Here is a 24,097-nt window from a genome sequence, read left to right as displayed (position 1 = left end):
GCCGCGAGAGCTGTGCGCTGATATCCATCACTCTCGCAGGCTGACAGTTAGGTTCATAGGAGGTAACATCAGCCAATGAGGCAAGACATGTTTGACTTTAGCTTTAATATGTGTGGCGAGCAGATACAGATACGTCCCAAAACAGCACGCATTTCAAGGTACAGCACAGGGACAGTGGTGCTGAACTTCTTGATACGCGGGCCTAGCGCGAAGCGATACGCTGGCTCTATCAAATACCCCGTGACACCACTGCTGTGCTGAGTATATGAGCTACTCGGACAAATAGAAGCTGCTGCCAGTCTCTGCGCGCATTCCCCCTGCTGTCCACGGACGCTACACACCCCCGCATTGTTGCTTTCAGCATGGCTTCCGGACACACTTCAGTCCATAAAACGTTAGCTGACGCACGGAAGACCTTGGTTACTGCCGGGGCCACAAAGAAGACCAAACTCGAAAAGGGTCTCGATGGCGTCGGTCAGTAGTTTCAATCTATGTGATTCACCTGTTTACGACAACTCAAGACGTGCAGGCAACGCATTCGATAAGGTGTCCAACCCTTCAATCGAGCTGGTAACGGGTGGCTTACCCGATGTTGCCAAAGAGACTTGGCAAGCCCTGCAGCCCACCCTACAGGCCTGGGAGCGACGCTACAATCTTTTGGAAAAAACGTTGGACATGATATCGGACTTACACCCCGCTATCAAATGTATCTTTTGTTACTACACGCTTTATCGCGTTCTAAGCTCTAACGATAAATGCAGCCGCAGTAGTCGCCTTCAAGGCTGCCATTCAATTCGAAATCACTCGTCGACAAAATGATCGGAAGGTTGACATCCTTAGGGTCGCGATGATGGAGACCATGAATGAACTTACATGGTACGTGCCGTTTGTCAGTTTTTGCGGCCGAACGACACGCTTATTTGAATGGAGTTTGGAGACCTGCTTACCTCGGAAACATGACACTGACCGTGCCACCGCCCATGACCTTATCCATCAACACCTCAAGAAGATCATTGAGAAGATAACGGATGCCATAAAGCAGTATGTGACTGAGTGCGACAGCTTTCAGAATCGCCACGTCGTCGGTCAGTCTTTTTCTCGCCGCCTACAGCTTTGCCACTCACGTTACTTTTCAGTTCGTGCCGCGAAAAGTCTTGGCTGGGCGCAGAAGCTCCAAGATTTTGTCGGCACGTTCTATGACCTGAAGAATAAACTTCGCGATGCCACCTAACTTTATATCAGCCGTGACGTGCAACAGACAATGACCCACCTCTGAATGACAAAGTGGACAGCTTGCTCTTATTCTTCGAGAACTTGCGGGACCCCGCAGAGTAGCAGGTCTACGCAGCGCTGCTGATACGCTTTCCTAAAGGTCCACAGTCAGGCATCGTCGAAGACGAACTCGCAGATGAACTGATCAAGGATTTCGCCGTTACCGAAGCGCCAGCGGCAACTCCTTCTAAAGATCAAGAAACGAGGGCAGCTTTCAAGGCAGAGATCAAGCGAGACCTCAAGAGTAGCCTGGACAGCATCCTAATGCAGTTGAATGGAGCATCTCTTGCCAAGTTCAAAGTCCTGGAGGGGGGGGGGGGCTGTGTGACGAAATACAGGGTATCGTTCAACGAGATGGCGACCGCGTGATCAGCCGCATCCTTGGTGGTCCTCAAGACAACATTAAAGATCCGGTATGCTACGATGTACTCTCTCTGACTTCACAGCTAACATCCTCGCTTAGGGTGTCTGGAAAGTATGGTCCGAGATGGTGTGTTTTCCTAGAGGGCGACTCGCTTTGCCCGCATGACTAATTTATCTAGGGGTGGAAGCGCTGCGCCGAATCGCGTCCTCTCGTGAAGGTTCTGCGGGAATACTACGCGGAGATCTATGAATCTCTGCAAGCGGGAGATGAGGATGCTGCGCTTGTTCTCGTGACTTCGGGAGTCCGACCTCGATCAGCATCCGCCGGGACCACAGTGAGACAGGCGGATAGAAAATTACTACCTGGCAAGAAGGCCCGTGTATTCTCCTTAGAGGATGGATGGACGCTCAGGTATATCAACATGCTCAGACTTAACCCTCTGCTTGAAATGTTGGATCGAGATTTTTCTTCCTGGGTGACAGTGAAAGAGATCAACACGTTCACCGGGGATCGTCCGGAGAAATGGAGGTCCGTTAGGCGCGCTATGCTTCTGATTGATGCGGCACTTACTCTCATGAAAAGCGTACCTCATTGGATGACATATTGGACTATCGGTGCGTATCCTTCAAATTTAGATTTCTACGACCGAATGCGCTAATCCTTGATGTGTGTGTAGGTCAAGCGCTTTCTACCGCCTACTACTACGTTCAGGTTCGGCAGATATTGCGCAGTATCTTGCAGTCACAGAATTCCGTGCTCCCCTGCAATCACGCCCTTGTCGACATTTTCATCAATCGCCTGACTTACCCCGACAATGGCCTGCATAGGATCCTTGCTGGTGCATACGCGCTAGCCTGCGAAGTCACGGGCGAGTACACACAATTCGACAAGCTTGAAGACTACGTATTCGAGAAAGAGCAACAGTTAAGATATTTTCTGGAGAAGATCGGTTACTATCTGGATGCTCCGAACACCGTGGCATTACTACTCGGTTCTGATCGTCTCGAGCAGGTGAGGATTGTACCCTCTTATCTGTGCGTAGCCTCTGTTGATAGCTGCGCTTATCACTTGCTGCCGATACTGTATCTTCTGGTATCAAGATCCCGGCAGATAGTCGAGCTTGCCTGCAAGGTTCCTCTTCACGAACATGAATTGCATTACATGGCGAATTCTTGTACCCAGTTAACCCAGGCAGCCGTGGATCGAATTGACACCATCAAGAAAGGTGAGACTATCGAAGATATATGCATGAAGAGTCGCTTTACTGATGTTGTGGCCCTAGACATTTGCCTAGTCAACGACCTTCCCGAGAAAGATACCTTGAAAAAATTTGCATCCGGACTGGTACAGACATCATTGCAATCGAAATATGCACCTTTAACTGACTGGATTCCCCTAGTATTTCTATCTCGCTTACTATTCCGAGTGGGAGCTCTGCGACTATTGCCAGAAATACAACCCTGAGCACGAATACCCGCCGATTATCAGTGGCTACAGCAATGGTACGAAGGCCGATGCTGCGGACGCGGCTACACCCTCTGGGAAAATAATACTCCGATATGCCAAGGAGCCAGTGGAAGTGGTGAACCTCCAGTGCTATGAAGTACCAGCCGTCACGACTCAGGACGCAGCGAAGTTGTTCATGCAGCCGGCGGACATACTAACGAGCAATATAGCTCACTCGGTACTGTACCATGGGTATCACATATTCACTCTGGATTTACGTTAGCCATAGCTCCTCCCACTTTTTCGACCACCCGAACATTTTTCTGGTGTCCGCGAGCCTCAAGCCCTCTGGCGTTTCGCCCGAAACGCCGTTATGCATATTGTCAAGACTGCGGCAAAGCGGATCCGTTGGGAACATTTTCAGGCTCGTCGAGATCTCCGGCGGCGGTATATTGAACTATACTCCCGCTTGATGGATTCTTACTGGGTGAAGGAACGGGACTACACTCTCCTTACGATCCTTTCCATTTACGAGGAGGAAGAGCTTCGTGACCTCGAGTTGGCTCTCAACAAGGCCGATGTCTGCTTTTACAAGTCGCTCGCATATTTCCTGAGGAGAAGTAGCATGGTGCACCGGTATGTCCTTTGGTCTTGATTTTTTTGGCTTTAAATCCGGAGCTCTCATTAGTGCGAGCTGCGACTACTGTGGCAAATTCCCGATACGCCGGTCCAGAGTCATCTGCATCGACTGCTGCAAGTGGGCCTTCGCCCAAAAAAATGTTGACGACTCTGTGGACTTGTGCATCGGCTGCACGGGGCTGGAGTTCCGAGACGAAACTCACGGCCAGCAGCACAGGAGGTCTCATCGCCTTTTACAGTTCCGGCGATATGTACAGAAACGGTGGATGAAGTCGTTTATGACGCTGGAACTGGAGGGTATTGTAGAAATGAACTCTGAGAGCGGAGAGGAAGATAGCGATGACAAGGGCGATATAGAGGACTCTGGCAACGAGTTCGCGGAGAGATATGTAGGTGCTGGTGCACCGTCGATGACCTCTGACATTAGTAGCGAAGACGGCGGCAACGACGCGAGTGCTGGTAAGCGTACGAAACGTCAGTCTCCCGTTGCGAATTAGGGCTAGCCTCTTATCTGATGATATCTTTAGGCAAGGTGTGTGCTCGGTGCAAGCGGGTGGTCCAAAAACCATACTGGTACTGCTTCGACTGCTGGGGTACGTGTTCATATCCTCTATTCTGTTGTCACCTGACGCTTATTGAGTAGGAGGAATATATGTATGCGAAGACTGCAACTTGCAAGACGACAAGGATCGTGACACCTTGACCACTGGCTGGCAAGATGGACCAAAAGCACAGCAAAAGCGTCGCGTTGGGGGCGCTTCGCACGAATGGAACCATACGATGATATTTTGGCAGAAGTCTCCGGGAGCTGTGTCCGTCGGGAATGACGATGCGTCTGAGGATCCCGGAGGCTCAAAGCCATCTCTAAAGGACAAATTGAGAGTGGTTGAGGAGCGCACCCAACGGGCGGAGGATCTCCTCTCCGAAATGAGGACCATGCTTGCTACGATATCCAATCACTTCCAGCTTGCGATTCCCTCGGAGATGAAGGCTCCTGATCGGGAGGCTGGTGAAGTGGAACGGGATACAGCAGAAGGCGCGCTCGACTCTTGAAACGTAGTTGTTCTTTTCGCACATGTTTCTCCACCCATTCACTTATCAGACTGTTCTGCGAGCGTGCTTGCTTTGAGTCGCGGTTATTCAATATGTCTCTAGCTGACTTCCCAGGCCTCTCTTCCAACGCTTGTATTCTGTGCCCCATATAGGGTTATAAAGGCTCGTTAAATGTCGAGAAGCGCTATCCCGTATGCCAGTATGCGTGCGTTCGGGGGCCCATCCTGATAGACAAATAAATTATAATGATGGAGGAAGTGACTACACGGCGGCGGGAAGGCAGGGAAGACTTGGCGTCAATAAATTATTGACGCCAAGTCTTCCCTGCCTTCCCGCATTGACGCCAAGTCTTCCCTGCCTTCCCGCCGCCGTGTAGTCACTTCCTCCATCATTAGTCTCAGCGACCTGGCAGACATTGATGGGTATTACTCAGTGCGCTAGCCACGGTCTACTTCAGTAGTTAAGCATTGATGCAAATGCGCCACACCAGGCTCTACATGTACATTTTCACATAAGCGCCACTCCGCACTACGTCTGGTAAGTCCGTATTCGTCACGCCAGACACCGCACGCCACGATGACTACGCTCCGTCCCGGAGTGCATTCGCCAAAAGATGAAAGTGTGCTATTAGTGCGCGAACTGCCGCCTCTCATCGCGCAACGTGTCTGCTAGCATAGACCATAGCGTCGCTTGCGTCGGATGCAAAGCTTGGCCTCATGAATGTTCCTCCGATGTTGACGTGGCACGCTGTGAGATTTTCTAGGTATTTTGTAAATTTTCTTAGGCCTGTTGTATATACACCCCCGTACTCATAGTCAAAAGGCAAGCAATCAGACATGCGATGACTGTGTCCCTCCGTCCCCGCAGCCCCGTGCCCTCCCTCACTTGACCCACCCCCACTTGCCTGCCGACCATGGCTTCGTGCTCTAATTTACTACCTTCGCATTTCGCATACCTTGTCGCACCTTATCCCTCATCGTTCGCGCACCTTCGGCCAACACTTGGCCTATCCCTTAGCTGCCTCGTACCGCCATCCCGAGTGCTCGCACGCCTCCAGATTCCTCCCCTATTTCCTCTATGCTTCCTCATATTATTTTAGGCAGTGCTTCCAGGGCTCGGGCGTGTGTCAACGCATCATCATGCGATTGCAATGTCTGCACAGCTCTTCCGTGAGCAGCATGAAGCACCCTGTAAGTTTATTCGGAATCTTGGGGTGTTAGCGTGTCAATATTGCGAGTGATGTGCACTGCAGCGTTTGCTTCCTTGTGATCGTCGAATATGCGGGATGAGACAGAGCCTCCAGATGGGCTTCCCGAGATCGTTGAAGAGCAGGATGACCACCTGTCAATGCAGTGGGCGCCCTTCGGGATCCGCGGGGCCTTCGTGAATGTCGCTTTCGACTTCTGTAAGGTTTAAATCATACTGTATTCGCCTAAAAACCACTTACCATGTTATCTAATCACACGTGTATCCACCAAGAGCGGGATGAGGAGAGAAGGAGGCATCGTCCGGCAATATAGAGGGGGTAAGGAACGTGCCCTTCTCCCATGTGCGATAAATTAGTTTAAACATTGGAACATGGGCGAAGTCTACGTGCACGATACATATATGTGCAGAGCTAGTCTCGGTCTACATAGGCCTGGACATAGCTATATTGTGGGGCAACTTGTCTGTCCTCTAGTGGTGAGTTAACTGACAAGTGCTGCGAAGGGCGAACGTGCGTGCGTGAAAAGTACTTGCAATCTCCAGAACGACAAGACTGCGAGATGCTTATCACCAGATAGCAAGAAAACCCAGCCGTACTCGAGAAACACCCTGCAGGGCGCGCAAAATTATCGGGAGCATCTTGTGGTTCTCTGGCAAAGCGTCCCGATCATGAGCCTGGCTGCATCGTGCCAGGGACACCGGAAAGGGTCTTCTCAAGAGGAAAGGCTGAACACGGTCGAGGAGCGTAACCAGTGACTATATGAGCATCTTCTTGAGGTGAATATCATGCTATCGCTGCTTACCAGTCATTTCCAGCTTGCTGTAGAGAAGAAAGCGCTATCTGGCGATGCAGAGAGGGCAGACTGAGGAGCCATTATTGAACGTTTAGCCCAAGTGCTTGAAGCCATCGAGCCCCAGTCTTTGCACATCCACTGCGCCTATGATGTATACAATCTACATGATGTGTTAGGAACCACAGTACTGCGCGTTCGTCTGTGTGCAATGTGGTGCGCGCACAGCCGGCTTTGGTATCCGCTGTGCTTCTAATTTTTAAAGTCCGCTCGGACCATCCCGAGCGCTGATTGCCAAAGCCCGAGCAAAAGCTACATGTAGTCTAAACATTTACTCCCTTCGTCCCTCTTCCAACTCAGGTCATCTGCTCAACATGATTTTCTGCACTCTCACACTCTATTGTCATGAATATCCTCGGCTATTGGAAGTTTGAGCCATCACAATAGCCAAATATGCAAGCGGGCAGTTGATTCTCGTCCGCTCTGGACTCCGACAGGTAAATGGATACTCGACGCACCCCTGTCTCCTGCGGAGCATTCAGCATGTCCCTCGAAAGCTCAGAAACGTCCGACACGTCCGGTAGCTCTTCCAGCGCAGCCACGCCTGGCGGAACTGTCGGACTGTCCGATGCTCGCTATTCTTCTGCTCGCCGTAAGATGCTTGACTTGATCAACAGACTTCACGCTACTGGGTGGGGACTCTGCTTAGCGGTACTGTGAAAATTGGCAGCTAATGTCGTGTTGTGCAGAGTTCAAGCTGACGTAGATCTGCCTCTGATATCCGTCATCGGCTCACAAAGTGCGGGGAAGTCTTCGCTCATTGAGTTCATTTCAGGGATAAAGCTCCCTCGTGCCAGCGGTACTTGCACGCGGTAAGTCCGATATGCATTCAGTTCAGGAGACAAGCGAAGGTGTGAATGTAGATTGCTAGGTGCCCAACCGAGTGTCGGCTGTCATCATCGATGATCCCTGGCACTGCATTGTATCGTTGCGCTTCACTGCCGACGAGCGCGGCCAAACTCTCGGGCAGGCTCGCAATGAGCAGTTCGGAGGCATTATCAAGGACAAGTCTCACGTGGAAGAACGAATTCGCCGCGCCCAACGCGCAATTTTGAACCCTAGCACGCCGTCCACTCAGTTCCTCGAGGGCCCAGACGAAGATCCCGCATTTAGAGAGATCATGTTCTCTAGCAATTGTATCTCTTTGCAGATAAGTGGCCGCGATGTCGCTGATCTGTCGTTCTGTGACCTTCCTGGTGAGATACTGTAACATAGCCTCTTCGACCCACGACTTATTGCTTTGAAGGCATGATCGCTTCTGGGACAGACAAGAAGATCATCGAGAATTTAGTCGTTTCATACATCGACCGACCTAGCTGCATCATCTTGGTAGCTGTTGCATGTGAATGTCAGTGCCCGTACATGGTATGCTGATGTTATTTGATTACTATATCTTACAAACGACTGGGAAAATCAAAGGGGCTTCGACTTAGCCCAAAAGTATGATCCCGACGGCAAGCGAACAATAGGCGCGTACTTGTTATTCAGTGCTACTTTCGGCCATCGATGCTAATGTTTTCTCTTAAGGTGTCCTCACTAAGCCAGATCGCATTCCAGCCGGTGAAGAGGAAAGTTGGCTTCGTTTCATCCGCAACGATTTCAAAACCCTCGAAAATGGTTGGTTTAGCGTCAAGCAACCGGACACGATTGCCCTGCAAAAGGGTATCACCTGGGAAGAGGCGCGTGCGAGCGAGCACGATTACTTCTTCTCTACATCTCTATGATCCACCCTAGACTATGCTTATCAGCAGCGGTTGGGTACGGTGAACCTCACGGAGCGGCTGAGTAGCCTTCTGTCAAGCCTCATTGCGAAAAGGTTTGTAACCGCCCTCTACTGTGACAGTTCGTGATTCTGAACTTCCGTTAGGCTCCCCGAGCTCCAGGACGAGCTGCAGAAACTCATCCAGAAGACGGAAGAAAATTTATATTTGCTTCCAAAGGCGCCATCCCAGGATGCTTTTACTGAGATTGTTCATCTTCTGGCTGGTTTTGCGCGGGATCTTGCTATCTGCTTGGAGGGGACGCCGAACGAGGACGGCCTCCTGCAACAGATTCGTTCTCATCACGCTGCTTTCAAGAGAGCCATTCGCTCAACTGCTCCCGGATTTAGAGCCACACTGCCTCCTGTGCCAGGCACAACAGACTTCGCCAAGATTCTGTACGGCAAGAAGACCGGGGACTCGAGTGAAGAGCGCTCCAAAAGTCTTGCATTCCTCGCTAACGAGGAAGACAAGGAGATGGTGGGCCTCAGCGACCAGCGTCCGATCTATATTGATGAGGTCATGCAGCGGGCTAACCAGTAAGGGTTCACACTTTCCTCCAGACTGTAGCTGGTCCTTAACAATATCTCTTCAGGGCTATAACAAGAGAACTACCGGATCACTATCCATTTATCGTCGCGAATGAGTATATCGCTTCTATCATCAACAAATGGCAATTCCCCGCGGAGAAGCTGTATCAGGCGGTATACCAGTGTCTACTACAACGCGTAAAGGCCTTGACGGAGAAGCACTTCGGGAAGTTCTCCCAGGGCGGCTTGCACTCTCACGTCAGGTACGTGCCTCTTTAACTCTCTGCAACGCGTGACCAACCGTTGTTCCAGTCTCCTCGTGGCTGATTACCTGAAAAATTGTGGCGAGGAGACGCGATACGGTATCTCTTGGCTGCTTAACCTTGAGAGACGGCCACGTACCCTCAATGACCACTACTATACCGACTACCGTGACAAGTTTCTTGCACATTACAAAGGTTGCAGGCACGCCAACACGCATGACTCGCTCATACAAAGCCTCACGGCTTACGATTCTGGTGCACTGTCCAGTAGCAGCCCAAGCTCAAGGAAGTCGCTTCTACCTGACTTTGCAGAAAGTACGACGAAGATTTTGTCCGGTCTGAAGGAGATTAACATCTCGGCCAAGGCGACTGATCTCCCAAAGCTGCTGCCCTCAGACCCATACGAGCCCGCACTGCATATCATGGCCACCGTACGCGCGTACTTTCAAGGTGGGCTCTCTGCTTCTCTGCCAGCCCGCGCCTAATCGCTCGTATTGTTAGTCGCTTACAAGCGCTTTGTCGACAACATCCCGAATGCCATTGACCATGAGCTTGTGCTCGGCCTCGCCCGCGATCGCGGACTCGAGAGCGCGCTACTGCAGGGGCTCGGCATCACCGGTGCAGACGGCTACGAGCGGTGCAAAGACTTCTTGCGGGAGCCCCCGCAGGTCGTTGCACGTCGTGAGGAGCTGCAGAAGCGATTGGAGCGGCTCGACTCCGCGAAGAGAGAGCTGATGGAGACGTGGATGTGATGTGTTGAGGGCTGCGCGTGTTTTCATCTAACTTGTATTTTAGCGAGCGCACCGCAGGTCAAGAGGAGTGTTGAAGCCGAGTGCTAAGTAGTCCGATGGGCTTGGCCGGCCAGGGAATAGCCATTGCGTATACGCATGTATAGTAATAGAAGTGTAGATCTCGGAAAGTCATTTTGGTTTGCGCGCGACCCAGAACTCTGAGTCATACATGTACTTCATCATCGCATGTCTGTCGCCTGTATACTCGCACCGAACAGACCGTGTTCGGAGTGCATCCGCCTCGATTGTTCCACCATCTTCACCCTCGATCTCGAAGCCAATCATCTTAGCGAGCTGCAGTATCTCGTCCAGACTGAGTTCGACGCGTGCTTGCGCACCGCCAGGCCAGAGAAGCGGGCCCAGATTGATCCACGTGCCCCCGGGGAGGAGGAGCTCGTAAATATGCTCCAGCGTTGATATTACGTTGAGTGACGTGTCGATGAAGAAGAGGGTGACGATGATGTCGTAGTTTCTGCTGTGGGTCAGGAAATCGCCCTCGACAAGGTGCAGGCGGTCGCCAAGGCGGGGGACGGTGTCGGGGAAGGACACGGGGCGGAAGAGCGACTCGCTGCTCCGCTGATGCGAGAACCAGTACGCGTACGGATATATCGTGTGCTGTTCCGCTCTCTGCGTTGTCGACGGAGACAGCAGGAAGCGGAACGCGAGCGTCATGAAGGACGACAGCTCGTTGGCCGTCGTGTCATAGCCTGAAACCGATGATCACTGAAACGGAAATGGCACGGTTCAAAACGACGGCGTACCAAGCTGTGAGATCTCCCAGACAAGCCGGCCGAGACCTGCGCCGGGCACAAGGACGCGCATGCCAGCGCGGCGTTCGGGCGACACGAGGCAAAGTGCATCAAGGATAGGCTCGAGGGTCGTACCGCGTTCTTTCGCGCCCTCGGAGCTCCAATCGCGTACAAAGTGTTTGAGGGTCTCCCGGACGCGGCCAAGGTCACCGCTGTTGGTCTCAGCGAGCCCAGGACGCTCACTGAGTGCGAGATGTGCGATGTTCAGGGTGACGAGGGCGTTAAGAATCGTTAGTTCCTCGAGCCTGCGGAGCTTGGCGGGGTAGCCGAGGTCGTACCCAATGCGTTTGTGGGTCCTGGACAGCTTAACATAGGACCTGTGCATGTCATTGACTTCGGCGAGGGCCATCGAGCGGTATTGAGCGTAAGAGTAAGTCGCCTGCTCGAGAGAAAAATAGCCGTGGTGTTTCTTGGGACCCTGAATCATGTCTCGTATCGTGTGCCATAGCTTTGGTGGCCCCCAAAGACCGAACATCAATAAGAGAACAGGAAGGATTGTGGCGAGCATGAATTACAACGATTACCTCGCAGAGATCAAAGGGATGTAGGGCAGACCCCGAGACCGGGATCACCTTGGGCAAGTACGTCGGGGCGACTGTCGTACAGGAGGGACTACTGTGGCATACAAAGACCACAATACGCGATATTTTTGCGTCGCTTTGTGTCTAGGGTAGTGCACAGTCTCTCACAGCTGAAACGAGGGGAAGTGGCCGGGGTCTTTCCCCCTCGGGGCGTGGTCCGTGTGTGGGAAATTGTCATCAGCGTTGCTGTTTGAGCTGTTGTTTCCTGGATCTGTTCTGGTCTCTCTGTCCTCTCATCTCTCTCTCTTCCTCTTGCCTTCGGCCTTCCCGACCTCGGTCTTTGCTTTCTGCAGGGTCGACGCTGCCTCCGCCTTCGTGTACATCGCGCCCGACGTTCAGTTTCAAGGGTTTCGCTTTGCGTTCGCGAGTGCGGTCTTTTGCTTCGTTGCGAGGGCAGTTCAAGAGATATTTTCACATTTAAATAATCTATCTCTATAAATCCTCGCACCTTCTCTCTCCGTGCGTCTCGTTTCTTCGAACCAACTCACACATTCCTTTGCTACCACTCCCCACCTGCTCCCGCTCATTTGTTTGCATCATCTAACTTGATTTCTGCCTTTCTTCTCATCATACGTTCCCGCCGTTGCCCCTGCTCCACCCACTTGCACCCGAACACCTCCACCCCTCGTCGCACGCGCAATGATGGACGATTCGCAAACAGCGTTTGCTCAATACCCTCCGTTTGCAGGTTTTGATCTCGAAATGATGAAGGTGAGTCCTCAATTTCCCTAGCGACGGCGAGCCGGCGGACACGTAGACTACGCCCTTGGAGTGAGTGCGAGGGGAGGGACCAGTCATGGTTGGCGTACTCGCCTAGAAAAAACTGTGCAGTGACACACGACCAATTCGGGCATACCGGCGTCGGCGCGACTTCATGAGCGGGCAGACGCGACATTGTTCTCGCCCCCCTGAAAAAGCGAGGCCGCGTGTCGATGGCGACGAGCATGGGTCTCGTGTGCTCGCGTAGAGCGTCCACATTGTCCACTATCTTCACCGCATGAAATAACAATCCCTGCCTGCTCGTGCTTATCGTATGCCAATGCTAATTCTTCCTCTCAGCGGTCAATGGATAGCGTCGGTGGTCCGGATGCCAAGAAGGCTCGTTGGTCCCCTACCTCCTTCGGCTCCAACGGCCTCAACGGCCTTAGCAACAACAATGCGGCCCGCGATGCGTTCGCTAATTACGGCTATGGTCCCCAGGCGAGCCTCTCTCAGGCTGGCTACAGCACCTCTTCGCCCTCAAGCGGTTTCACTGGCAGCCCTCTTTACGCCACACCCTCGCTCAGCATTAACACCGTGACAGGATCCAATGGTATGCAGTCGCAGATGAGCCCGAACACCGCGGGCCCCTTCACACCCCAGACGCAACAGACACCGGCTGGCGCTAATGGTGGTTCGTATGGCGGGTTTGGTGGATATAATATGCTCGCTATGGGCATGTCCCCAATGGGTGTCCTAAACGGATTCCCATATGGTAACCAGATGGGCAACTTTTCCCAGGTGAGTGCGTCGCTTTATCTCTGGCTATATGCACCTAATTGTGGCAGGAGTTCAACCAGCAACGCCTGCCATCGCTAGCAATTCCGTCGCCCGCTACCTCGCCTTATTCTCCGGCAGCTCTTTCGGCTGCTATGGGAGCGCATAACAATGTCACCGGACGCACAGTTTACGTCGGTAACCTTCCCGCAACTGCCTCCGTAGACGAGCTTCTGAACCTCGTTCACTTCGGCCCGCTCGAGTCTATCCGAGTCCTTCCCGAGAAGTCGTGTGTCTTCTTGTCCTTCCTTGATGGAGCTACCGCTGCGGCTTTCCACGCCGATGCCTTGATCAAGAAGCTGTCTCTACACGCTCAAGAGCTCAAGATCGGCTGGGGCAAACCCTCCGCCGTTCCAAGCGCTGTTGCCCTTGCTATCCAGCAAAGCAATGCGAGTCGCAATGTGTATCTGGGCGGATTAGACGAGAACGTCACCGAGGAGATGCTTCGTGACGACCTTAGCCGCTTTGGTCTTATCGACCAAGTGAAGATTGTCCGCGACAAGAACATTGGTTTCGTCCACTTTTTGAGCATCTCTACCGCTACTAAGGTTGGTTGGACCCATCTTGTTATTCGTGTAAACATCTGACGTTGTGCATAGGTTGTAAACACCCTCCCTACCGAGCCAGCATGGCAAGGCAAGCGAGTTAACTACGGCAAGGACCGCTGCGCATACATCCCGAAGTCTCAGCAAGCCGCCGCTCAGGCAGCCCAGGCAGCAGCTGCGCAATCGCTGGTTGCTCAGTCTGCCGCAGCCTTGACTCCCATCAACACGAACCACGGCGGCTTCGGTCTTACCGGAGCGTCTCCGCTTACTCCCTACTTGCCTTTCTCGCCTGATGGTCTGCAGGGTATGGCCGGCGCTACCAGCCTGAACCGTACTGTTTACCTTGGTAACATTCACCCTGAGACGACGACCGAAGACCTTTGCAACGCTATTCGTGGCGGTGTCCTTCAGAGCCTTCGCTACATGCAGGACAAGCACATTGCGGTACGTCTAATCTTGTATAGTGTCAGAGAAGTGTACTTATTTTCAATACAGTTCGTTACCTTCATCGACCCCGCAGCCGCACTCACCTTCTTCCAAGTCGCGTCGTATCAGGGTCTCACGCTCAACAACCGCAGGTTGAAGATTGGTTGGGGCAAGAACTCTGGTCCGCTCCCGCCGGCGTTAGCGCTTGCAGTTCATTCGGGTGCGACACGGAACGTCTACGTTGGCAACATCGAAGACTTCGATACATTCAACGATGAAAAGCTGAAGCGAGACTTCGGCGAGTATGGTGAAATTGAGCTGGTCAATTTCCTCAAGGAGAAGTGTGTCTCCATTGTTCTGCATTTAAGACATCAAAATCTGACCATCTCGTTGTCACAGGAACTGCGCGTTCGTTAACTTTACAAATATCTCGAACGCCATCAAGGCTATCGATGGAGTGAAGAACAAGCCGGACTACGCTAATCTGCGGATCGCCCACGGCAAGGACCGGTGCGCGAACCCCCCGCGCTCTGGCCCGCAGGGCGGCATGCGCCGCTCCGCGAGTGGTGGTACCATGGCGACGCCCATGAGTGCGGTTGAGCACGACCCCGAAGCATTCGCGCTCATCAAGTCGGACGCCATCACACTCGGCGAGGAGAAGCAGGAGCCCATGGACAGCAGCGTTCTCGATGCCGTGAACGCCGATCCCTCTAACTAAATCGGCTGCACGAACAATCGTAGAGTCGCCTGACTCGCTTATTCGTACTCTACGTTCATTCGATACCCTTCGAGCGTCTTAATCTGCTGTCTCTCTCCTCGCTACCCCCATTATCTTGTGCTCCCAGCTTACGACGATGGAATTCCCTGTTTCCCTACCCGAAAACCTCACAACATCCAAGTGGGTGGAGCAGCCGGCCCCGGTTCCGCACACACCGCGCCGCACTCGTGCGTTGACCTTCACTGGTTCGGCCGTACGAGTACGGTATCGCACACACACCCCTTCCTGTGCGCGGACTTTTGGGCTATTGGTTGTCACTCTCATTTATTCACTTCGCTTCTCCCGACACATATGCTCCCCCTTTTATATTCTGCTTCCAACGTGCCATAACTTACTGTCCTCCCGTTTACCCGCGACTTCCTCCGAGTTTTGGTCGCGTGTCGTGATGCAAAACATTAGCGATCGGCTTTTACGTTCATTGCTGTTGAATACCTGTGTTCTGAAGCCTGCCTCCTGCTCCTGATACCGGTACTATAGGGTTGATACATCGAATTGCGCTAATACTGCATGTACATACCACACGGCATATCTGTCTGAATGAGTCTCTGTTTACTCTCTGTAATATGTCGAACGAGTGCGATGGAGCAGTGACCTTGAGAGTCTGAAGCGATCCGCGATGGCAACTGCCTGCCTGACCTTCAAGTTCAAGCACTGAACTCTGAGATTTGGCTTCCGTGCTGGGCAGTGCTCAGACTGACAGAGTTTTCGCTCTCTTGCATTGCGTGGAAATTATTAGATTGTTGGTGGGTTCGTACAAGTACACCGGATTTTAAGGTTTTGCCTCACTATCAGCAATCACGCAAACTCGGTCGCGTCGTTATCTGGCTTGACCCATCCAAGCTGCTTCCACACTACACGCGCGTCAGCCACATGCAATGTCTATAAGAGAGATCGGGTACGTACTCTGCATCTTGTCCCAGTCCTTCCACCAGTGCTGAATGAACCCCGTCTTCTCGTCGATGACGAAGTTACCCGCGGCGGTCCACTGCGCCTTGCGTTGCGTCGGCGGGATGCCGTTGTGCTCCGCACCAATGTGCGAGCCCGTCGCGGTGTACCGTAGCGACACGAAGTTTTCTGCGCGCCCACATGTCAGCTTCTCGTCGTGGGAGGTCGGAGCGAGGGAGAGGGGGAGAGAGCGCGAACGCCACATACCTTTGGCGACGACGACGTCGAAGCGGACAATGTGCAGGTCCTTGAGCGCGCTCATGACGTGACTGTGCGCCTCGGCGTACTCCTCGGCCGTGTGCGCCGTCGGGAAGGTGCTCGGCGCCGCGAAGGTGTTGCCCGGCGCGCAGAGGTGCGCGACCGAGGGCGCGCCCTTGTTGTCCGTCGGTGAGTACGCGATCTGCGCTGGAATGTTAGTTCGATTCGGCATGTAGGTGACATTGGAAGGGTGGGCGGATGGAGAAGCGCACCTCCATGTACTCGAGCACGACCCTGACGTGCTTCTCCTCCTGCGATGTCAGGTTCGCCGGGAAGTTCTCGATGGCTTTCGCCACGCCGAAGCGTTCCTTGGTCTGTTCTGCGGTAAGTTTGATAGCTGGCATCGTGTTCAGTTATGAGACGTCCTGGAAAGCGAGCAGCAGATATACCTCCGCGCCTATGACGTGTGACCTTAACCACGAGCTTCTTGCATGGTGCGCTGCATGAAGGTTAATGCCGTTGCTCCGCCTGAGAGCATGAATTGGTCACAGGAGACAGTACACGGGCTGGCAATGCTAGGGTGCGGAAGAGTCTGGAAAGAGTGCCGAGAATTCCGCTGAACCCAGTGAGCGGCAGCAGTATTCTACCTCCGAGCTCTCTCAGGACAGCTGCGCACGAAGTCAGACCCTCTGTACACACATGGTCGTATACACTCACAAGCTCAGGCTCTTCCATTACGAAGTCGCCCTAATCTTGGGCATAGTCTCCTATGGAGAATCGAATGTTTGCTTTGTCCATCCACCTATCGAACGTCGGGCATGGCGCTTTCGCACGAGCATAGCACATGGCCCACGGTTCCGTACTCTAGGCAGGGCTTCGTCGTGGGTGCGCGCGGGCCCTGCTCAGTCTTGTAGTCGTTATCCATCTCGATATCCTGCACCCAACGGAGCAGGTCACAAAGTGCTAACAGAAGAACCTGCTAAAATACTCATTCCGACGCTCTCCTCAGGCCGGGGCTGCGGAATGACGGAGTGGAGCGTGTTGAGTCTGTCAAGCTCGCCCGCTAGGGACTCTGCCGAAGCGGAGTTGTGTCTCATGTAGCAAGGGAGGTGGGGGGACATGGAGCTTGAGAGCTTGGTTTCTAAGCGAAGAAGTGAGTTGTGGATACTGGAGGGATGGGAGGACTAGTTGGACGCTCGAGAGATTAAGTGTAGAGTCTGTGGAGACAGTGACGTGTAGAGATGATGAACAAGGGTTTGTTTATGAGTATCTGGCCGATGAGAAAGAATATATAGGCTTACTGAATGGAAGAGACGGGGCTGACAGCGGAACTCCGCGACATGGGGACGCAAACCTGGCCGACAACGACGATTATGGGCCTTAGCGACGACGTGCTCGTGACGCAAGCAAAAGGTTTATTGCCACCGAGGACCAACAGGGACATATCAGGGAGACTTCCACCACAGGACGTGATACCCGGAGATAGTCTCGCCGCAATTAATGATCTTCGTCCAGGACACAGTCTCCTCCAGCGTGAACCCATTCTTCTCGAATACCCTGACGCTCCCAATGTTGCTCTCAAACGTCTCCACACGCATCTTGCGCACACCCATCTGGGGGATCATCCACTGCTCCATCAGCGCGGCCAGCGCGGCCGACATGATGCCCTTGCCGTGGTGCGAGCTCGCGAGGCAGTCTGGGGTTTCCACGCGCGTCAGGGGGCACGATCGGCGGGCGACATAACGCGGGCCTACTTACTGCCGATGCACCAGACAATGTCTGGGTCGCCGAGCTCCCGGGCGTTGTTCTCTTCTGCCAGGCGCGCCTTCTCGTCCGGGTCCCTGACGGCGGGAAACTGGCACCGATGGGCATCGATGTCGCCGAGGGCCACGTCTGACCCATCCTCCTGCACCTCCCTGATGTAGCGCACGGGGCAGGTGCCCACGAACGTCTTGGTGCCAGTGCTGCGCTCTGCGGCTTGGGCCTCCTGGAACTCGCGCATGGCTTCGGCGGCCTGCGTGGTGATTATCTCGTTCCAGCTGATAGCGTTACTTTCGAGGTACGGGAAGGGAGGACCCTCGAGCATTTTGTACACCTTCGGGTCCGTCATCCACGAGTAGTTTGCAGCGACATCGCTCGGTCGAGGAGGTGTGAGGATGAGGTTCTCGTGAGGACTGGGCAGGCGAATGAAGGGCTCTCCGGTGCGACTGTTGTATTGGAGCGGCGGGGCAGCTGCAGCGGCCATCTTTGCCCGAGCGGAGAGCTGTCCGTATGGCGGATGCAAGGCAGATGGTGTCCTTAAATGCATGCACAAAGCACAGCATCACAGATCGTGACTCATCTGCCGAAGAAACGCGTGCTTCGTGAGATAGCCGGTTCTGATCATCATCTCATATCAGAGCATGAGTATATTGACGGCCCGCTATCTGAAGGGACGAGTGAGTACGGGCATGAGCCCGTGGTGGGATGCCAAGAACAACAGTCCAGCCGGCGCCCCGCGCTATGACAATTTGGGATATGTCGGTGTCTCACGCCACAAAGGTCTTGATGGCGGCACTTTGCGATCAAGTCTTACGTAGTCGCATTCCCGTTATCGACCATCTGATCTCCCAGCTGCCTTCTGCATGCCTTGACGCTCTCCGACCTGTAATTTCATGCTCTAATTTGTTCTGAGCTTATTTGCACCAGATGGGCAACAATGATTGTGCCTGGCCTGACTGCCGCTCCTACATGGTAGTCTCCGATGGCGTCATATCCACACTGTGGCCAAATTGGTCGGTACCTATATATAAGTCTCATATCAAAACCTCCGTCTTGTCACCTCCTCGTCTCTTTCACCCTATCCACCATGACCTCCATCCACGAAACCAACGTGCAGAAGCCAATCGAGTCCATCCACCCCAACAACTTACCTGAGGGGTCCAGAGATCCGGCTACCTCTGCTGCCGCCCTTCAGACTCTCGTCGAGCACTCGAGCAAGCATGAAGACGTGCGGCACAGCATCCACGCTCCCATGCACCGTCTGGAGCATATCCCCTTCATCAAGAAGCTGATTCCTGGAATTGAAGACATCGCGTCGCAATACCATATAGGGAACTATGTAGCGATGAGAGGAACAGACGAGAAGTTCTTCGAGGGCATGCCCTTATACCCTCGGTGCGTCAGCTGCCTATGATTTGAATATGTTGGTGCTAACTCTTGATAGTATTGGGATGCACCTGTTGTACTACGGTGGAACGCAAATCAAGATCTTGCACAATCATGACGTAGAAGGCGTTCTGAAGTCCATGTCGATTCGCGTAAGACCATTTTTGTCTTCTCCTACAAACGCAATAACAGCATCTGCAGCAAGGAGAACATTACGACGCCCCCGAGTCCGTCAAGAGCATACCCTCGTTCGTCGATACCTACAGCATCCAGCTCGATGAGCTTGAAGAGCCCGACATGGCCAAGTACAAATCCTTCAACGACTTTTTCCACCGCAAGCTCAAGCCAGGCTCCCGGCCCGTCCAGAACGAAGACAACCCGAAGGGAATCTGCAGCGCCGCGGACTGTCGTCTGACGGTGTACCAGACGGTCGACTTGGCGAAGCAGTTCTGGTGCGTGCGCTTTGAAAGGCCTGACACACCGGACCGCGTTTTAACGCTTGGGATGCTAGGATCAAGGGGACGCATTTCACCATCCCTTCCCTTCTGAATGTCGCGCCCGATTCGGAAATCGCGAAGACGTTTGAGAACGCGAATCTCGCTAGCTTTCGGTATGCGATTATTTGGCCGATATGTCAGCTGTGTCATGACATAAGCATTTTTGTAGACTCGCTCCAGCAGATTATCATCGTTTCCACAGCCCGGTGGATGCCATCCTCGGGAACACCATCGATATTCCCGGGCAGTACTACACGGGTCGGTCTATCTCCCCTTTCATATATACCCTGCATGACTAACACTTGGCCATAGTGAACCCGCAGGCCGTGAACGAACCCGGCTTCGATGTCTTCACAATGAACAGGCGCGCTGTGCTGTACATGACGCACCAGGCGACCGGATCGCCCATCGCCTTCGTTGCCATCGGCGCCATGCTTGTGCGTCCTAACACACTTACTCCATACCTGAACGCAGCCGACTCTTGTTTTTGCAGGTCGGAAGCATCGTCTGGACGAAAGGCTCCAAGCAGGGCGAGACCGTCAAACGCGGCGAGGAGCTCGGATACTTCGCATACGGTGGAAGCACCGTCGTAGTGCTGTTCCCGAAGGGACTTATGGAGTAAGTGTCCAGATAGCTGCGAGCTCGGGGTGCGCGTTGCTGACTCTTGACGTCAAGATTTGATTCTGACCTCGTCGCAAACTCTGAGAAGCCGATCGAGACCCTCATGAAGGTACGCAGAAGTCGCGTTTCTCAGAAATTTCCAGATATTCATGTTGCTTGCAGGTTGGATATTCCGTTGGGAATGTTGCTCAGTGAAAGGAGCTCTAAGCGAGGAAAGCTCTTGTAATAATAGTGTAAGCGCCAAGGCGTTGGATGCCTGGATAGATCCTTGCCTCGACTATGGTACAGAGGTCTGTATCGGTAGACCCGAAGAAATAAACTATTGCGCAGTCGGTTATTCATGCAGGTCGACTGATCTTGTTGACGTTTGGGTTTCTACCGGCGCCTGGTATTGTGGCGTCTCGTTTAATGCAAGCGACCATGATACAAGCGACTTCAGGCACCTTTAACCAGTGAACTTGCACCACTTCCGTTGCATATCACTGGCATAAAGAATTAATTCTTAGGTGAATAGGCATGTCCGATGTGCTACAATAGTCCAACGAGAGGCATTAAAGGGTAACCGTGGTACAAGCGAGGCAAGAAACAGGTCCGACATGGGCAAGGATCGTGGAGGAAGGCGTGGCTAGGAAATGTTATTGTGAAGGGATATCTAGAGTTACGCGACGCAATGTCCCAGTACCGCCAAGCACAGCGTGTATCAGCAAGGGCCGCGGCAGCATGGAATAGTAAGGGAGCCAGCTGTCCTCGTAGGGGCCTACACCACTTGTTTACCTCCTCGTGTTGTCCTGCGCTCCTGTGAGCAAAGCTGGCATGCCGTCACAGTTGAGGGAAAAACACACCTTAGATTTCTTCTTCTTGAATTCCTCGGGCATACCAGGCGCCGTCGGGGCGTTGCGTCCCTGGGCGGAGGCATGAGCTGAGCCGTACAGGTCATGGAAGGATGCAGATACTCACGGTCTGTCTAGGGGGCGTGGTGTAGGGATCGGGGTGCTCGATGAACGGATTGCTGTCGCGACGAGGGCGCCAGGGCAGCGGGGGCGCAGTGCCGGGGTGATGGACCGTTCTGTCGCGGCACGGAGTGCAGGGAGAACCAGGTGCGGTGCGAGCGTTGGGTCCCTGGCGGTTCCGTGTCAGGACGAGACAGAGCGGCCAGTGTCGTACTCACCATTTGATTGATCGGAGTACTGGGTACAGGAGGGAAAATGGCGTTTGAAGGCATGGTTAAGACGTTGAGTAGGGTGTATAAAGGATAAGCTGGACAAGAGATACAGTCCATGGGTGGGACGGTCCGGCTTAAATACTTTCCTTCGAGGACGTACAAAAATTCTGTGCACGAAGTGGGATTTGTGTCCTCCCCGGCCCCCTCAGGTACGGAGGACGCGAGAAGCCCGCGAGATGGATTCCCGCATAGCTCCTGGGTTGATGCACAACTGCGTACGGTATTCCTGTCCCCAGCACGGCTCGGCCCGTGCGACTAGATGGCAGCACACTCGCCACGAAGCGTACAAAAACGTGGAAAGGGTTGACACGTGCGGTCAAGAGGCGGTAGTCGTTGCATCATGCCCACTGGTCCCGCTGATTCCTCATGCGGTACGGCGGACTAGCATGATCCTCCGCTTTACTTCGCCCAAGGGACAAAAACAGAGTTGCTGCTCTCGAGAATCCGCACGTCGCGGTTTCCTGCGAGTCTGGGAAACCAAGCGTTAGATACGATGCGATTTCCGACAGCACGTACTGGGGAATAGCGTGCTTTGCATTGGCAGAGCTGCGTAATCATTCCGCCCCGCGTTCTCGCACAGGGCACGGCTCCTGTAGAGCAGGAAACTTCTGCTGTACAATTCAACTTCTTTCGGAGAGCTCAAGGGACAGCCTGCAATGGAATCTCCAGGAGATCTGCGAGTGGCGACCGCCGTATGCGATCCTGGTTGTTGCCGATATCCACCTAAGTCCCGCGTTTTGCACGTATACAACAGCTGGCGTTGGTGATATCTGAGTAATTGAACAGATGCCGCCTGCGGCAGAGACCACAGCAAATGTCGACGTGAGCCCGCCTTGGCAAGATGTCCGCGGTTGCCACCAGCTCACCGCGGTATCGTCTGTTTGGTAGTGTTTGGCGTCCTGCCAAGGAGCACTGGTAGGCACTGGCAAGTGTCCACGCCGTCGCTGCATTGCGGTTGTTCCTGCGGAATTCTTAGCTGCGGAATCGATGGAAAGCAACGTCATTGGCAATATCTGCCTGCCGGTGATTTCTTGAGCATGGCGGCAGACCTTCAGAGCTCGAGCGCTCCGCCGCAGTGCGGCAGTACGCCGGATGAAGCCGCAGGAGAGCCTTCGACAGGCCCTCATACAGCCATGTGAACCTGACTCATCCCCAGCCCATCGATATCAATGAGTCCCACCAATCAGTGCACTAGGTTTGATTCATATCCGTATGCCATTTGTATCGTTCATATTCTTGTGCCACTCGCGTGCATGAGCTGCACGTGCCAAATTCAACGAAATTGTTGGTGCTTACTTGGGGTTTTACGTGGGGAGCGTCACTCGCCGAGATGACCCTAATTTTCTTAACAACATGCTCTCACCATCAACGACACTTTATATACTTACTTCTATGCAGTGGTGTACAGCAGTCTAATCAGGCCTGCTCCCTTTTACTATTCGCTGCTTAGACTACTGCGGCATGGGCTGAGTCATCGAGCGCCGGGTCTTGTTGTTAGCATGTTTTATGTGCGTCAATCCATGGCTGCGGAGCCCACAGACAACCATGAACTCTAATGGGGAAGTTTCAGACATTCTCAACACAGTGTGAGGACTAAGTACTGAACACAAGAGAAGAATTCATCGTTCAATACATGGTACACTGGCACACAGCACGGCTTGCTACCGCTTCTTGAACACCAGAGGCATCCGGACGGGCCTAATATCGAGATCGTCAGCATACATCCCACTACGACGATGAGCAGCGGCACTCACGCTAACGTTACGCCCCGCTTTGTACGCAGTATTCGCTCCTTGCACTCCTCGAACGTCTCTCCCGCAAACTCCGGCTCCTTCTTGATCTCGATCGTGTACTGGGACACGAACATGGTCAAGATCGCGATGCCCTGCGTCTCGAAGAACCTGATGTACTCGTTGTTAGAGGGCACCATGGTGAATCAGAAGGGCACGTACCTGCGCCCGAGACACGACCGTGCGCCGGAGCTGAAGGGCAGGAACGCGTCACGCGGCCAGTCACTGTCGTGGAACCGCTCCGGCTTGAAAGCGTATGGGTCCTTCCAGTAGCGTGTTAAGGGGCAATGCGAGCGAGGCGTAGCCGATGCGAGAGGGCGTACGGTTATGGTGCAGGCCCGGGATGCACAGCACGATGCCGCTACCCTGGGGGACAGGGATGGCGACCTTGTTGCCGCTGCTATAGGTAGCGACGAGCGTGGCGTCTTCGGCGGCGAACTTGGGGACACCGGGCACCTGTGAAGTCGCATAAGGATATGCATCTCCTAGCGATGTTGTAGGCAACTTACAGGTAGGAATAACCGGAGTGTCTCATAGAATACGCTGAGGTGCACGTATGAGTAATTGGGGGCGAGCATTGAGTACAGCAACCATACGCGATTGACTCGCTCAGCGAATTCATTTCTTGGTAGGTCTGTGGTCAAGAATTAAGACACTAGTTCCAAAAATTTGAGACTCTGACTTGGACACTCACAGGAAGTCTGTCATCTGGTATGACGCTCTTGATGTGTAGATAAAGCTTCTCCTGTCGCTCGGGATAGAGCGCCAGCAACCCAAACGTGAAGCACACCGTATGTGCGGTGGTCTGAGAATATTTACAACTGATC

At 53.5% G+C, this 24,097-nt stretch overlaps 10 protein-coding genes across 10 annotated transcripts; 5 read left to right on the top strand and 5 right to left on the bottom strand.

Annotated features, from left to right (window-relative positions):
* Positions 1 to 324: 324 nt before the first annotated feature.
* On the top strand, positions 325 to 4,933 carry PHACADRAFT_211217 (uncharacterized protein). The gene is made up of 18 exons (XM_007398154.1): positions 325 to 474; positions 530 to 706; positions 762 to 876; positions 931 to 1,085; positions 1,137 to 1,183; positions 1,381 to 1,572; positions 1,611 to 1,685; positions 1,736 to 1,762; positions 1,815 to 2,164; positions 2,219 to 2,250; positions 2,313 to 2,670; positions 2,737 to 2,861; positions 2,919 to 2,980; positions 3,036 to 3,320; positions 3,372 to 3,718; positions 3,771 to 4,195; positions 4,249 to 4,314; positions 4,365 to 4,933. Exons 1-18 carry the CDS (start codon positions 363 to 365, stop codon positions 4,772 to 4,774), a joined length of 3,360 nt encoding a protein of 1,119 aa, XP_007398216.1. The 5' UTR covers positions 325 to 362; the 3' UTR covers positions 4,775 to 4,933.
* Positions 4,934 to 7,314: 2,381 nt separating this feature from the next.
* PHACADRAFT_163851 (uncharacterized protein) lies at positions 7,315 to 10,136 on the top strand (the record flags this gene model as incomplete). Its single annotated transcript, XM_007398153.1, has 13 exons — positions 7,315 to 7,463; positions 7,521 to 7,643; positions 7,678 to 7,682; positions 7,716 to 8,027; positions 8,078 to 8,189; positions 8,251 to 8,300; positions 8,359 to 8,514; positions 8,566 to 8,647; positions 8,699 to 9,130; positions 9,187 to 9,384; positions 9,434 to 9,654; positions 9,697 to 9,834; positions 9,886 to 10,136. 13 exons carry the CDS (start codon positions 7,315 to 7,317, stop codon positions 10,134 to 10,136), a joined length of 2,229 nt encoding a protein of 742 aa, XP_007398215.1.
* Positions 10,137 to 10,304: 168 nt separating this feature from the next.
* On the bottom strand, positions 10,305 to 11,492 carry PHACADRAFT_98646 (uncharacterized protein; the record flags this gene model as incomplete). Its single annotated transcript, XM_007398152.1, has 2 exons — positions 10,305 to 10,882; positions 10,937 to 11,492. 2 exons carry the CDS (start codon positions 11,490 to 11,492, stop codon positions 10,305 to 10,307), a joined length of 1,134 nt encoding a protein of 377 aa, XP_007398214.1.
* A 254-nt stretch (positions 11,493 to 11,746) lies between these two features.
* Positions 11,747 to 15,479, top strand: PHACADRAFT_125313 (uncharacterized protein). The gene is made up of 6 exons (XM_007398151.1): positions 11,747 to 12,276; positions 12,625 to 13,065; positions 13,125 to 13,649; positions 13,701 to 14,090; positions 14,142 to 14,413; positions 14,472 to 15,479. Exons 1-6 carry the CDS (start codon positions 12,205 to 12,207, stop codon positions 14,788 to 14,790), a joined length of 2,019 nt encoding a protein of 672 aa, XP_007398213.1. The 5' UTR covers positions 11,747 to 12,204; the 3' UTR covers positions 14,791 to 15,479.
* A 10-nt stretch (positions 15,480 to 15,489) lies between these two features.
* Positions 15,490 to 16,406, bottom strand: PHACADRAFT_186179 (uncharacterized protein). The gene is made up of 3 exons (XM_007398150.1): positions 16,266 to 16,406; positions 15,754 to 16,195; positions 15,490 to 15,701 (listed from the first exon to the last, which is right to left on the bottom strand). The coding sequence occupies exons 1-3, from the start codon at positions 16,395 to 16,397 to the stop codon at positions 15,646 to 15,648; spliced, it is 630 nt and encodes a 209-aa protein (XP_007398212.1). The 5' UTR covers positions 16,398 to 16,406; the 3' UTR covers positions 15,490 to 15,645.
* Positions 16,407 to 16,435: 29 nt separating this feature from the next.
* Positions 16,436 to 17,239, top strand: PHACADRAFT_259942 (uncharacterized protein). The gene has a single exon (XM_007398149.1). The coding sequence runs from the start codon at positions 16,693 to 16,695 to the stop codon at positions 17,092 to 17,094; it is 402 nt and encodes a 133-aa protein (XP_007398211.1). The 5' UTR covers positions 16,436 to 16,692; the 3' UTR covers positions 17,095 to 17,239.
* Positions 17,240 to 17,283: 44 nt separating this feature from the next.
* PHACADRAFT_259941 (uncharacterized protein) lies at positions 17,284 to 18,305 on the bottom strand. The gene has a single exon (XM_007398148.1). It carries the CDS (start codon positions 18,236 to 18,238, stop codon positions 17,744 to 17,746), a length of 495 nt encoding a protein of 164 aa, XP_007398210.1. The 5' UTR covers positions 18,239 to 18,305; the 3' UTR covers positions 17,284 to 17,743.
* A 536-nt stretch (positions 18,306 to 18,841) lies between these two features.
* On the top strand, positions 18,842 to 20,590 carry PHACADRAFT_259940 (uncharacterized protein; the record flags this gene model as incomplete). Its single annotated transcript, XM_007398147.1, has 9 exons — positions 18,842 to 19,149; positions 19,199 to 19,292; positions 19,342 to 19,592; positions 19,652 to 19,750; positions 19,807 to 19,895; positions 19,950 to 20,074; positions 20,131 to 20,255; positions 20,313 to 20,367; positions 20,421 to 20,590. 9 exons carry the CDS (start codon positions 18,842 to 18,844, stop codon positions 20,451 to 20,453), a joined length of 1,179 nt encoding a protein of 392 aa, XP_007398209.1. The 3' UTR covers positions 20,454 to 20,590.
* Positions 20,591 to 21,028: 438 nt separating this feature from the next.
* On the bottom strand, positions 21,029 to 21,480 carry PHACADRAFT_197953 (uncharacterized protein; the record flags this gene model as incomplete). The annotated part of the gene is made up of 4 exons (XM_007398146.1): positions 21,029 to 21,046; positions 21,101 to 21,160; positions 21,216 to 21,377; positions 21,427 to 21,480. The coding sequence occupies 4 exons, from the start codon at positions 21,478 to 21,480 to the stop codon at positions 21,029 to 21,031; spliced, it is 294 nt and encodes a 97-aa protein (XP_007398208.1).
* A 2,012-nt stretch (positions 21,481 to 23,492) lies between these two features.
* Positions 23,493 to 23,848, bottom strand: PHACADRAFT_197951 (uncharacterized protein; the record flags this gene model as incomplete). Its single annotated transcript, XM_007398145.1, has 2 exons — positions 23,493 to 23,726; positions 23,780 to 23,848. The coding sequence occupies 2 exons, from the start codon at positions 23,846 to 23,848 to the stop codon at positions 23,493 to 23,495; spliced, it is 303 nt and encodes a 100-aa protein (XP_007398207.1).
* Positions 23,849 to 24,097: the final 249 nt, after the last annotated feature.

Source organism: Phanerochaete carnosa, assembly GCF_000300595.1.
Source record: "Phanerochaete carnosa HHB-10118-sp unplaced genomic scaffold PHACAscaffold_7, whole genome shotgun sequence".
NCBI classification, from domain to species: domain Eukaryota; kingdom Fungi; phylum Basidiomycota; class Agaricomycetes; order Polyporales; family Phanerochaetaceae; genus Phanerochaete; species Phanerochaete carnosa.
Note: the sequence above shows the minus strand (reverse complement) of the source record. Positions and strands in the feature narration are given on the sequence as shown.

Excerpts from the sequence above, each read along its gene's own strand:
- PHACADRAFT_211217 (XM_007398154.1), top strand. The coding sequence starts at position 363 with ATGGCTTCCGGACACACTTCAGTCCATAAAACGTTAGCTGACGCACGG. Across the intron at positions 877-930 it reads ACCATGAATGAACTTACATG|TTTGGAGACCTGCTTACCTC; the intron begins GTACGTGCCGTT and ends ATTTGAATGGAG. Across the intron at positions 2,671-2,736 it reads AGGATTGTACCCTCTTATCT|ATCCCGGCAGATAGTCGAGC; the intron begins GTGCGTAGCCTC and ends TCTGGTATCAAG.
- PHACADRAFT_125313 (XM_007398151.1), top strand. The coding sequence starts at position 12,205 with ATGATGGACGATTCGCAAACAGCGTTTGCTCAATACCCTCCGTTTGCA. Across the intron at positions 13,650-13,700 it reads GCATCTCTACCGCTACTAAG|GTTGTAAACACCCTCCCTAC; the intron begins GTTGGTTGGACC and ends CGTTGTGCATAG. Across the intron at positions 14,414-14,471 it reads GTCAATTTCCTCAAGGAGAA|GAACTGCGCGTTCGTTAACT; the intron begins GTGTGTCTCCAT and ends TCGTTGTCACAG.
- PHACADRAFT_186179 (XM_007398150.1), bottom strand. The coding sequence starts at position 16,397 with ATGCCAGCTATCAAACTTACCGCAGAACAGACCAAGGAACGCTTCGGC. Across the intron at positions 16,196-16,265 it reads TCGTGCTCGAGTACATGGAG|ATCGCGTACTCACCGACGGA; the intron begins GTGCGCTTCTCC and ends ATTCCAGCGCAG. Across the intron at positions 15,702-15,753 it reads GGACTGGGACAAGATGCAGA|TGTGGAAGCAGCTTGGATGG; the intron begins GTACGTACCCGA and ends ACGCGCGTGTAG.
- PHACADRAFT_259942 (XM_007398149.1), top strand. The coding sequence starts at position 16,693 with ATGGTCGTATACACTCACAAGCTCAGGCTCTTCCATTACGAAGTCGCC.
- PHACADRAFT_259941 (XM_007398148.1), bottom strand. The coding sequence starts at position 18,238 with ATGGCCGCTGCAGCTGCCCCGCCGCTCCAATACAACAGTCGCACCGGA.